The following is a 12,758-nucleotide window of genomic DNA, read 5'->3' on the forward strand; positions in this document are numbered from 1 at the left end:
GGGTTTTTCTCCAAGCAGCCTCCAGCTGTGTTGTTCTCACAGTCGATGTCGTAATTCCATGCTCCTTTATAAGATGTTTCCTTCCATGTGTCCGAGATGAAGAAGGAGAGAGAATGAAGGACACGGCACACTGAGAGGTTCGTGAAGTGAGAGCAAAAGTCATCAAACGACATCCTAACAAAAAACATTTATCATAATGATAAAGGTATAGAGTAATTCAAAGTAAAAATGTTGAGAAAAAAGATTAGTGTTTTTCGAGAGTTTAATTAATAAAGTTTGGTGTACAAATGAATGAATAACTTTTGTCTTTTCCGTCACAGTAACGAGGGTCAGAATAGTATACAACATCATAAAAGAAGGAAATAAACAGTAAAACAACAGTCGTTATAACACGCTTATGTAAAATTAAATACACATATTTGATAAAAAAAAGTAACTGTTACACTGTAACTGGAATAAACATACAGCTTGAAAAATCTTGCCAAAAAATGAAAAAAAAATAATATGTTTTGTTTGCATCCATTTGCTCTCACCAGAATTCTCCATCCCCATCAAAAACTAATCCCATCTTCTTCTTCTCGGTATCACTAATCTGTTTCCATTCTGCTGAGCTGGGAAGATAAGATATGAATGAATGAATGATTGTAAGATAATAATAAGGAGTGCTAAAAACAAGCTTTTAACAACACAGAATAAAATTGTAGACAGTTAGTATGGTAGCACCTCATAACAACCAACCAATCTGCACTTAACATATGATTTTGCAAAAAAAAATAAAAACAAAAAACAGTTTTGCAAAAAAGTTTTTTAATTGTGTTAAAAGCTTTATTTTTTAAAAGTATTTAGACTTTATCTCTGCTAGTAAGGAAAAAAATGAGAAAATTTAGAACAAATATACGAAAAAAGAGAAAAGAAAAACACTGAGAAAAATTGGGATAAAATTTGATCTTACTTGTCACTCCATGCTCCTGTCCACTCAGTATCTCCTGTAGGATTGCGCAATCTCACAAGTCTTATTGTGTCAGACCTTTAAATAATGAATATTTAGTTTGTTCTTTAATAAAGTTGTATTCTATATGAGTAATGTCCTGATGTCCTACAACGAGGCTTGCCAGGGGAATTGAAATTTCTGCCAGGGTTGGCCAATTACTTTAATTTTGCTGAGGTTGAGGTGAGTGAATGAATGAATCTTACTTTATCCTCGCGTGGCCGGAAAACAACAGTCGTTATAACACGGGTGTGCACCTCGCGCCAGCTTACGAGTTACCAAGTATGTTACTTTGTGGGTGATGATAATTTGGACAACTTATTAGTGACCACTGGGTTGGAGCAATTGCCGTTAAGTGTCTTGCTCAAGGACACATACGCCCACAATGGTAGCAGCGACGAGCCTTGAACCCATTACCTGTGGGTTAGAGGCAGGCGCGCTAACCACTACGCGACGGCGCCGGACATATTATCAGCTGTTAACTCAAGAATAGGAAATTAAGCCTTCTTGCTTGGAAGGAAGTAATTGAAACGTTTTATATCTAATTCCAAAAACAGAATGTTGGATGAAAGTTTTGGTTTACGAGAATGATTAACAGCTTTTGTTATGATCACAATAAGCGGTTCGAAAAAAACAACAAAAAAATGGTACAGGTTACACTTTCTGCAAAACTTAAACTTTGTTGATTTTACGAAAAACCTCACTAAATATATATAGTGGGGTAAGGTAAATAGGGAGACTAATTTAAAAAATCTTTGTACGGACCCCATTTTATGAGAGACAAATAAAAAAAGACTATATAAAGCGCGTCTTGAAGCCGAATGCTCTTTTTAACAACTTGTTACATGCTTTTTATTTTTTCCATGCAGGGGACTGCTTCTTTCGTTTCAAGATCGCCTAAGTTTTGTTTCGAAATCATATTTTTGTTCTAAAAACATTATTGTTCAAAAAAACTTTTTTTGTCACGATAAAACCACGTTTTGTTCCGAAAGCGTTTATTTTGTTTTAGAAATATAGGTATTTCCTTGATTAAAATTAATTCTAAAGTCTTTATATTGTGCCTCCAAAATCCTGTTCGAAAGCAGTATATGCTTTCTGCAAAAACGCACTATTTTTTATGAAAAGTAAATTTTATGTTTAGTTTTGAAATCATTATGTCATGTTCCCAATAAATCACTATTTCTCGTAATTTTCGTACACGACAGTTTTAAAGATAGCTTATTTTGGTCCGAAAAAAAAACATAACGTTTAATTTTAAATTCTTGACAAAAATAAAATCATAATAATATAGTACAATGGGAGAAGATGGGACCCTTAAGTTCCAATTAAACATGCGGGTCCGGAGTTGTACAGTACCTATTGACATATCAGCATGGCCATGGTAACTCGTAAGCTGGCACTAGGTGAACTCTTTGTCGTCACCATGCGGTGGTACCCCATACTGTGGCAGATAAACATGCTACAGCTTGACGTTTATTATAATATTGGTACCAATAGTAAAAGCGGTGTTTTATCCTAACGTTAGGTTCGGGTCGACTCATCGTTAACTACGAGATCATTTAAATCATCAATGGCTTATTTTCAAGATAACCGATCGTCTTATGCCCAGAAACTAGATGTCAGTGCTTCGTTTTCCTGTAAGTCTCAAATGGCTTCGTTTTTATTGTTTCTGGTTTACTCTATTCCTGTGTAAGGGGGCGGGGGAGGTGGATCCTAAAGCAAGAGGCGACTTGGGTCCTGAGATTTATGTCAAATTGGACTCGTTCCACTCATACCCACAGTGCCGCAATCCATATTACTGACCACTGGGTTATTGGATCAAAGTCTGTTAAGAGTTTTGTCTAAAAACATGTTAGTATTGATAGCAGTATAGCACTAGCGACGTCAAGAATCGAATACTAAGAATCGAACAAAAACAAGAGAGATCTACAAATGCCTAAAGAATACTTTGATAAACGATAATAAGGTGTATCAAGTAGAACGCTCGTGTTCGGTTACACTTAGCCCATTTTTAAATTTTTAGATATATATTTGTTATAATGGGAAAAACACTTGACGGATGTTGCTCCAACCCGGTGGTCACGAAACGTTTGTCTTATTTGTCAGCCAAGCAAAAAATTCACACATAAATTACATACATGGTAACCCGTAAGCGGACACGAGATGTATGAAAGGTTAAACTACATTTAAATATATGTAACACTGTAACACATTTAAATACAGACGCAGATGCATTCAGCTTATCCGCGAGGTTTTCTGGCTCCAACAGCGCCAAAACAAGAATGGTGATAGAATTCGGGACAAATACTGCCTCCAAATTCTTCAAGATATCCAGCAGCGTACAAGTTGCACAATTCAAGTAGGTTATTATACCAAATCCTTAATTTTTACTTTTAAACCCAGAAAGTTGCTCATGTGCGAACATCGAATATCCTATGCAAGTTACATTCGTTGCAAATAAAAGGTTTTAAAACAGGATTGTTTGACGAAACGTTTCCTATCGTATGAGTTCCTTCAACGTATCAAGGAACTTCCAAAAGATTTCGACTACACAAAATACTCTCAAGTGATCTCTGATTTCGGAACACATTTCTACTCCACAGAGGCACGCTGGGTGAAAAGTATGAGTTCGTGTATAGGTACTCAAAAAAAGATCTTCGCCAGTCAGGTATATGTCTATTACGCGTTATTTAATTTTTGTTGAAATTCAGCATCAATTATTTTTACATATAAAATAAATCTTAAGCTTTTCACAACTAAAAATGTCCAAAATATGTTGCACTCAAACTGTTATTTTTAGTTGAAAACAGAATTAAGTTTCGCAATATCTGCGCAGTACCTAATCGGTGCTAGATTTTTAGGGAAACTATGCAGTTTCGCAACACCATCACACGAGGATAAATATAAGACATTCATTAATTCAGAACTTTCCTTGCAGGTCTCACTGACGACGAGCAACGATCTTGCTTGGAACAGGAAGCGAAAACTCTGTTAGGTTATGGTAAAAAGAACGGGAAATGTTCAACTATAACGCATTGTCTCAGAAACACAAAGATAAACTACTAACAAAAGCAAAAGCCCAGTAAATGTGAAACTTGGACAACCCACAAGTGACCGCTGGGTTGGAACCACGAATGTTAAATGCCCTGCTACCCAAGGGCAAGACGCTTTGGTCGATAAAGTGAACTGAGTTGTAAGTAACTTTAAAAAACACATTCTCGGATATATTTATACATACGGTAATGAACGGGCACAAAAAAATAAAAATTACGGCCGATTTATTTTAAATGAAAAACATTTAAACAATCGATTTCCCCAGCGAGTTTTACTCGATCTGCGACAAATGTCATTTCAAATGCTATCGGCAAAGCTGCTGCTCTAATTAAGTTTCCTTTCTAAAAGAAAACCAAACAAATCAGATTATAATAAAAGGGTGGAAACAGTGAAGCATAACCCAGCAGTTATCGACTATCTGGTAAACTATGCCAACATTTATATTGCATTTGTAATCTAAAAATGTCATGGTGTTGCTTACTAACTTATTTTTACCTTATTTTGGCAAATAAACTAGGGTCGGGGAAAGATGAGACACCTTTTAATTTTATTTTTTCGTCCTATTTGGTATTAGTAAATGAAGATCCTATAAAACATTAAAAAATCGTAACCTCACGACTGCCCTATACCCCGTGTTTCCCCACCCTACAATATTACCATTTTTACATTTAGGTGTTTTTTCTTTATACATTTTATTAAATTAACTATATAGTTTTACCTGTTTTAAGAAAGTATACTTTAATCTTCTTTTTTTACTTTGTTAAATAAACTGAACCAAACCCGAATATATATGAAATATCGTTAATTTAACATAAATCAATGTAAACAGTTTGCCCCTATCTCGTCCGCGGTGCCACTGTCGAGCTAAAACAAAAGGAAAAATATGGAACGGGCTTTGGTTCTGTATTTGAAAGCATACGACAGTTTGTCCCTATCTCGTCCGCGGTGCCACTGTCGAGCTAAAACAAAAGGAAAAAAAATATGGAACGGGCTTTGGTTCTGTATTTGAAAGCATACGATTACTCCAAGTGTAAGGGTAAATGCGCTCATGGAGGGGCAGTGGTAGTGGTTAACCATGGAAAACTCTGCAAGTGTCTTTGCCCTGCCAACTACGGTGGTATTGATTGCAATGTTCGAGCTTGAAATACGTTCATTTCATGATCTTATTAAGCGGATAAAAAAGAAAATGAGTTGTGTGTTGTTACTGTAGGACATAGAATAAACATTTAACGTAATATATCTTGTTTAATACTGTGTGGTAAAATGATGTTTACTGTTAGCTTGTGATTTCCCGTATGTCGATCAGGAAAGTCAGGGGTATTCATAGTTTAAAAAAATAAAGTTCGTAATAAATATTTACTGTGCGTACAGCTTTTTGCTAGTTATTACAAATCATCTTCTAATAAGGAAAGCGCAACAAAGGTGCGGCTTAGAAGGTCAACAGAACATTACTTAATGCAGTGAGGTTTTTCGATCAACAAAGAGTTTTGCCAATATTGTAACCTGCACGATTTTTTGTTTTGCAAACCGCTTATGTGATCATAACAACAACTGCCAATCATTCTCGTAAACCGAAACTTTCATTCAACATGCTGTTTTGAGACTTATTAAAAAAAAACTTTTAGTTACTTCCTTCTAAGCAAAAAGGCTTAAACCCCTATTCTTGAGTTAACAGCTGATGAAAGATATTTGCTTATTAGGTGGGGAATTACGGGACACTTTTAGCACATAACATCCCAATATTCTGATTGTGTTTTACATTTAACAACGGTTTATCTAAGGATACGGTTTTATAAATCTATGGATCACCTTTCTGCAACACTAAATGTGACGAGAAAACATAACAAACATGTGTCTCATTAACCTCAATCCAACTATGTTTTTATTAATCTCTACTTTGGAATGTTTCTTAGTTTATTACTTTTTGATTCATGATGCTAAATATTCTGTCAATCAAAAAATACCGGATTTCATAACAATTGTCGCAGCACGAAACAATAAAAGAAGCCAAAATGGTAGTTGTTAAAACGTTTTTCGTGAGAAAGCTTATTTCCTTTCCTTCCCCACTATGAGACACGTTTGTAAAAGTAGCTTTTTCAAACATAGGTCCGGAAAACATGCATCCTGTAAGGAGCAGCTTTTGTACTATATATATATAAAGCACAGAATCTGCTTAACGACTCACCAGTCTTCTACAGGCCACAAAGAAAACGTAAGAAACTCGTATGAACGTCTTATTTTTTTACTTATACGTGTTCTTGTTGCGGATGAACAAGTCAGTTCTTCTCCTTTTGCTCGTCGTCGGACTCTTCGTTCTCACTGACACATACTCCTTTTGAAAGCGTAAACGGTAAGCCTATACATGATTCTTTCGCCGAACAATTTTTGGGCACGTGGTAGCAGTATGGTTCCTTTTTGTCGAACAGTTGATCTTATTGGACACGTTAGTGGCAAAACAGACCCGTTCTCGTCAATCTGTTTGGTCTAGTGTTTGTTGTTTGGTTCGTTAGCGGCAATGTGAATCCTTTTTGTCGAACAGTTGTTCTTGTTGATGTTAGTTCTTGCGGGACTTTTTCCGCACTTATCTCAATCCTTAATTCTAGCACTTATTCTTAGATTGAAATCAAATCATAATATATATTTTAAACTAAATCTTCTTATTTAAAAACCGCAGAATTGACAATTAATTAACGAATGGTTTAGGCGACTGGTTAAGTTCAAAATGTAAACTGGAATTAAATTATGGCACCCTACAAAATATTCTGAATTAAGCGTAGTTTTATAAACCATACTACACACGATTGTCTAATTAGCGAGTAAGTAACGATTACTTATCCGTTTGTTTAAAAGCACTATTTCTATGTATACCTTTAACAATAATCAATCCATTGTATTCGACACACTATTTTTTACTTAGATTGGTGGCATTCTGTTAGATCATGAATGAATTTCGTTCAATATTTGGGCTTTAAAGGTATTATTACAAATTTATAACTATATGTAGTAATGCTTTTAGTATCGCTTTTATGAAACAACAAAACATATAGCACTCCAATAGGTTTTTAATACATTTGTTTATTCATGAAAAGTATTAGTATACTGTAACATACAAACTCCACTATACACATCGTGTCCGCTTACCAGATACCACATATGTAAGTTTTTGGTAACATGTTTTTTGTACACAATACATGCACCATTACGCATTGGGACACATAAATAGCATTAGCGATAAACAAGCGCCACCGATACAATAAATAGCCATCTTATGACAATCCAATTTACATCAATAACCAGCGATAAGTACCATGCTAGATCACAATAGTTGGTGACTACAATCACCATTAGCATAATATTAAAAACGCTGAAAGCCCCTGTGTATTTAAATATATCAAGCAATCTGTGATACACACATTTCGGTTTGTCCTTTATCGCTTGCATCCTGTTAACAAATGTAGATAGCGCAGTGTAAGCTATCATTACATCCATTACTAACCCGAAAACTGCTGCCGAGCGTTGAAACATGACGTCATAATAGTGTCTCTTACTGATGACGTAACATATATTAGATATGACGTAGGTAACTCCAAACATGACTGGAATACACCAGGTCACTTCTTTTTTTAATTTCTTCGCACCCAACCCCATACATAGAGATAATATAAACACCCGAAAGGTAGCGCTGTTTAACACATCCATCGCTGCAGCAGTGCCAGTCATTATGACATCAGAATAACCATATATGTCATGATGTACGTAAACCAGACCCCAAATTAGGTGACAAACTATTTCCAAGGTAATCAAACAGATAAGAAACCCGAAAACTCCACTAATGTCCCTTTGCGACCTCGCTAGTAAACACAATGTCAGAGCAAATACTGATGCACTCAATATCCTAAATTGGCAAGCCTTAACTTCGTAGTTGTTAAGATACCCGTTGTATCCTCGCATTGTAAGATTAACTTTGAATTCCTTTTCTCCCACAGTGTGTACCGCCATAATGATATAATACCTCCCTGTAAACGGAGTTGTAAAGGCATCAATGCTCTTACGTTTTTCTTCTTTGCTTTCAAATTGTAGTTTTGTGATGACGTCGTCTGCAGTGACGCCACGACACTTCATGACGTCGTCAGGGTGCCACGTCACGTTGAAAACTTGACAGGCATTGTAGTTTTCGAAGGATTTTTGAAACCATTCGTTTTCGTACAATGTTTCAAAGGGGAGTTTAAAGCTGAGACAAATAACATAGTTAGATGTAGCACAACGCTATACGTGTCTTTGCCCACGACATTTAAAGGGGCATACCAACGAAAAATCAAAATATGTGTATTGATAGATATGCTTAAATGTGACCTAAAGATACCATTAAAATTTAAAAAAAAATGGTCGTGGCGCAATGCATAAGACTTCCTACAAACAAATTTTCACTCAATTTTAATTTCTAGTTCCTAAATTACTGAAGAAAAGTCAAATTTTATTTCTGATTTGGTATATTGAATGCTTCTTCTTTAAAATATTTTAAAAAATTGTAAAACATATAGACTTTATTATGCCCAATTTTCGATTGAACAAACATAGCTACATAATATCCTGACTCATCATAATCTGGTAACGTAGCTAGGTTCAATCGAAAATTAAAACATAATGAACGTTTTTAATATATCCACAACGAAGAAGCAATTAATATACCAAATCCAAAATAATTTTTTTCTTGTATTAGTTTAGAAACTAAAAACGGTCAAAATTTAGTTCTCTTATATTTATTACGGGAAATCCATGAATTGTCGAAACATGCAGCCTCCTTTTTTACTCTAGCGGCTTTTTACGCGATTTTTTTAAAAGCTATACCGTTTTGGCAAACTTTGATGGTACCTTTAGGTATTTTTGTATTAATACACACATTTTTAGTACTAGTTGGTGTTTCCCGCTAACGATAATTACTCCAAAACGGTACATTATATGCTAATTTGCCAGTCATGAAATAATAATACAAATAACAAAGTTACATATAGTAGGGTGGGGGAAGATGGGACACTTAAGCACATATTGCCAAATATTTCCAAAATTAAAATAGATGACGGTTTGTTGGTAATACCACGAATTAGTACTATCATTCCTTTATTAATTGACCCCAGTAAAATAATAAATCTTACGAGGAGTTATTTAACTTTCCGCACAAGTGAAATTTAACTAATTCGAAAACACACAGGATAAGATAGGACAGTTTAAAATCATTGTTAATTTTGATTAATAAGTGTATTTATAAATAGGAATATATGTAAATAACACGAAATAATACTGTACGCTTTGAAAATTAAGTCTAAACATTCTTTTTCTTGCCCTACTGCTTTAGTTTTTACATGTTACCTATCTGGTATTGTTTGAACATCAATGGATAAATATTGTATCCTACAAATGTATATGAACTTGTAATAACAGAAAATTGATCATAACTATTGATAAAATTTTTATTTTTGCCACAAATTGGGTATTCCTACTCTGTTTTTGGCACAGACTACTTCTTATAAATTATCACCAAGTGCAAATGACCAAATTTCGAATATATACTTTCAAAATTTTATCTTCCTATATCATATCAGTATCTTATGGTTGAAAACACCCTGAGGTATAAATTACTAAATTAAAAGCAAATCTTTCAAAGTTTGGTAATGAAAACATACAAAACTACAATGTGGGGGAAGATGGGACACTAAATTGAAATATATTTACATTAGCAGTATTCTGCAACTTGTAGTTAACCTAGCGAATTTAACAGGCTGTGCTAGTTTCTTTGCCATGTAAACTTCATATATATATAACGTTGAACCGATATTTTTTTGTTGTTTTCATCTCAAATTAAAGTTATATTGACCCCTGCCTATTTTCTTGATGCTTATATCTCAGTGTTTTTTTACAAAACTAAAACTATTTTATGAGACAAAATAAAACTGTACAAAATATTCAAGATTGTTTTATGAAGCTATGAAACTAGTTTAATCGTTCGCACACGCAAACTAAAAAAATCATCGGCTTTACTATGATTTAACGAGCATTAAAAAATAGCACCTTACTATTTCGCATTTTTTACCTGTTTAAAGTATACTGTTTCTATTTTACATATTTTTTATTTAATATTTAAAAACAGTAATCAGCTTTGACGGGCGTTTTATGAAGTCGTGATAATACTGTCGAATAATTCTGTAACCTTATTTTCCTGATTATCATTAAATGGGGGTTGTAAAAAGAAAATTAACAAAAAGTTTCGTCTGACAAAGTGTCCCATCTTCCCCCACCCTACTATACGTGTTCGTCACTTGTAAGCGAGCACGAGGTGTATGGAATAGAATATTCATAATAAGTAACCTTCGAAATTATTTGTACATTTAGAAATGAAAACTTTAGCTTACTTTCCAAAGCATTCGCTGCCCAAAATCCGAACCTGCATATTTTCCCCACAATTTAATCTCGTACGAAAGGCAATGGTAGAACCAGTATCCAGAACCTTTTGGTAAAGATATATCTCCGAAGAACTAAATCTTGCTGTTGTTATTGAATCCTCGAGCGGCTGAAAGCCGAGAGTTGCCACAGATTTCAGAATAACTAGCGCAAATATAGTAAACATTTTGTACTTCACCTAAAAAAACAAAATAAATCAAAATATATGACAGTGGTTAGCGTACTTTATACGTTGGCGATTAATACTTTATGACATCAGTGGTTAGGGTACTTTACGTTGGCGATTAATACTAGCAGCAATCATCTTAGTTTACATAATAGTATATGATCATACCTACGAATCTACAGAAAGATTATATATATACTACATTTTATCCAACATGAGTGGACATGCAGCTCCAAACTGCTATTATTAGCAGATAAAGGTGTTCGCGTTTTCCGATTTCATTAAGACCCGCAACGCAGAAAAGGTAGCTTATTAATTCAAGCAGAGGACCAAAAATAGTAACTCAGTATTGTTTCCCTCAATTTCACTTCGATATTAGGCAAATTTTACAAAGATACCTCAAGTTTCGTTGCCGGGTATATAGGTGTTAAGTTTATGAGCCAAAAAGTAAAATCACGGCAATTTACATGCAAAACTGTAACTAGATACACCAGTACATGTTAATGTTATGCGGTTTTGTTTGTATTTTTATATTTTAAACATCTTCTTTTATGTTTTTTGGTTGGTACACTTGATATTTTCTGTTTTTTTACTCTTTAATCGATTGAGGGTTTAATAGAATTTGATTCCTTTTGTAAGGTTTATATTGTGATAAGATATAACATTAGTAGAAAGTAATTTTTATGCACAGAAGTGCTTAGTTCTTAAAAATTGCAATATTTAGACGAAAAACGGCACCCAGCAATGATAAAATGCTATGCCGTGGGTGTTGGCCGTGGGCGGCGGCGACTATGATGTCATAGAAGCGGGACAATGGTTAACAAGACTGGTTGTTTTACAATCCGTTTCCTACTTTGGCCTATACTCTATGTCTATAATAACTTTGGGTTTCATTAGTCTATGTGACCATATGCCTAATTCTTATTATGCCTGACTCTATCTGTTTTGCAGCTAGATACCTTATCGTCAATACAAGTTTTTGTTCTGATAAAAATTAAATATAACTTACCGTATTATTTAATCAACAAGGTTTATCGCATACGATTTCCAATTTATGTGGCATTAATATACTTTTCCTTTTCTGTGGCATTATACCTCTATAACAGGCCTATACACGGGTTACAGACAGTTTTAAAAGTTATTGAACGACTTATCGGATTCTCGGGGTTTTAGCAGTCTATTCATTATGAATATTTCATTTAATATTTAGTTTACACGTATTATGCGTATAAAGTAGACACTTGATTATTTAGCTGTGTTTTATGTAACAAATGACCACCAGTGCGAGATTTTCCAATCGTACCCATGGAACTCGTATACAAAAGCTGCAAAATACCTGACTGTCCTCACTGCTTTCTGTAGCGTGATCTTTCGTCGATGCTTGTAGAATAAACTAAGTTGTCGACGTAAAGTTGTTACGGTTGAGATGGGAGCGAGTTATGCAACTTGTACACCAAGGCGAGATCAGAAGACAAATAGTCGCCCAATCAACCGTTACAGTTGTGTTACGTGTTTGAGGTGTTTGGTCCGGGACGTTGCCCTAACGGCCAATCGCGGGGCCTGCCTGTCGTAGTCTGCTCTAAAAAGAAACAACTGTGTAAAATCGTATATCGTTTTAATAAAAGCAAACATAAAAACAGAAGTTCTAAAATATAAAAGTGGCAATGACCGATAAACAAGTTAGCGTACACAGGTACAATGTAACTACTAACAACAACCGTATTTTGCAAAACGACTCAAATGACACTTCGCACAATATTTAAGACAATTACACAACCTTTCAACAACACGATACAACGAGAACTAACCCAACAAGCGAATCGAAACGAGAAATAGAAAACGCGCAAATCACTTCAATCAGCCCAACGGCACAGAAACGCCGAGACTTTCGTCCTTCTCCTGGAGGACACACATTTCGACATAATACTGAGGCCTTCGTCGATTGCGTTTTGGCCTTTCTCGCTGTAACTCGTGCAGTGTCAAATCATTCTGTGAAACATCATTTCGTGTGTGTGTCGTTTCTTCTGGTTCTTTTCTCGCCGACTCCCCGCTCGCCTCGTCCTCGGTGTTTGTACTTTCATCCGCTTCTTTGCT

At 34.9% G+C, this 12,758-nt stretch overlaps 1 protein-coding gene and 2 long non-coding RNA genes across 3 annotated transcripts in view; 1 reads left to right on the forward strand and 2 right to left on the reverse strand.

The window, feature by feature from the left end:
* On the reverse strand, positions 1–1,083 carry LOC108949992. The gene is made up of 3 exons (XR_001974986.2): positions 953–1,083; positions 534–611; positions 1–174 (listed from the first exon to the last, which is right to left on the reverse strand). It is a non-coding gene; the product is annotated as an uncharacterized LOC108949992 (long non-coding RNA).
* A 928-nt stretch (positions 1,084–2,011) lies between these two features.
* LOC108949994 lies at positions 2,012–4,182 on the forward strand. Its single transcript, XR_001974988.2, has 4 exons — positions 2,012–2,625; positions 3,212–3,347; positions 3,465–3,656; positions 3,927–4,182. It is a non-coding gene; the product is annotated as an uncharacterized LOC108949994 (long non-coding RNA).
* Positions 4,183–7,267: 3,085 nt separating this feature from the next.
* Positions 7,268–12,758, reverse strand: part of LOC108949988 — a 6,639-nt gene continuing 1,148 nt past the window's right edge. Inside the window, exons 2-3 of the mRNA XM_018814337.2 lie at positions 10,450–10,676; positions 7,268–8,273 (exon numbers count right to left, since the gene is read on the reverse strand). Coding sequence (XP_018669882.2) covers positions 7,268–8,273; positions 10,450–10,676 — 1,233 coding nt within the window. The remainder of the gene's footprint in view (positions 8,274–10,449; positions 10,677–12,758) is intronic.

Source organism: Ciona intestinalis, chromosome 12 (assembly GCF_000224145.3).
Source record: "Ciona intestinalis chromosome 12, KH, whole genome shotgun sequence".
Lineage (NCBI taxonomy): Eukaryota > Metazoa > Chordata > Ascidiacea > Phlebobranchia > Cionidae > Ciona > Ciona intestinalis.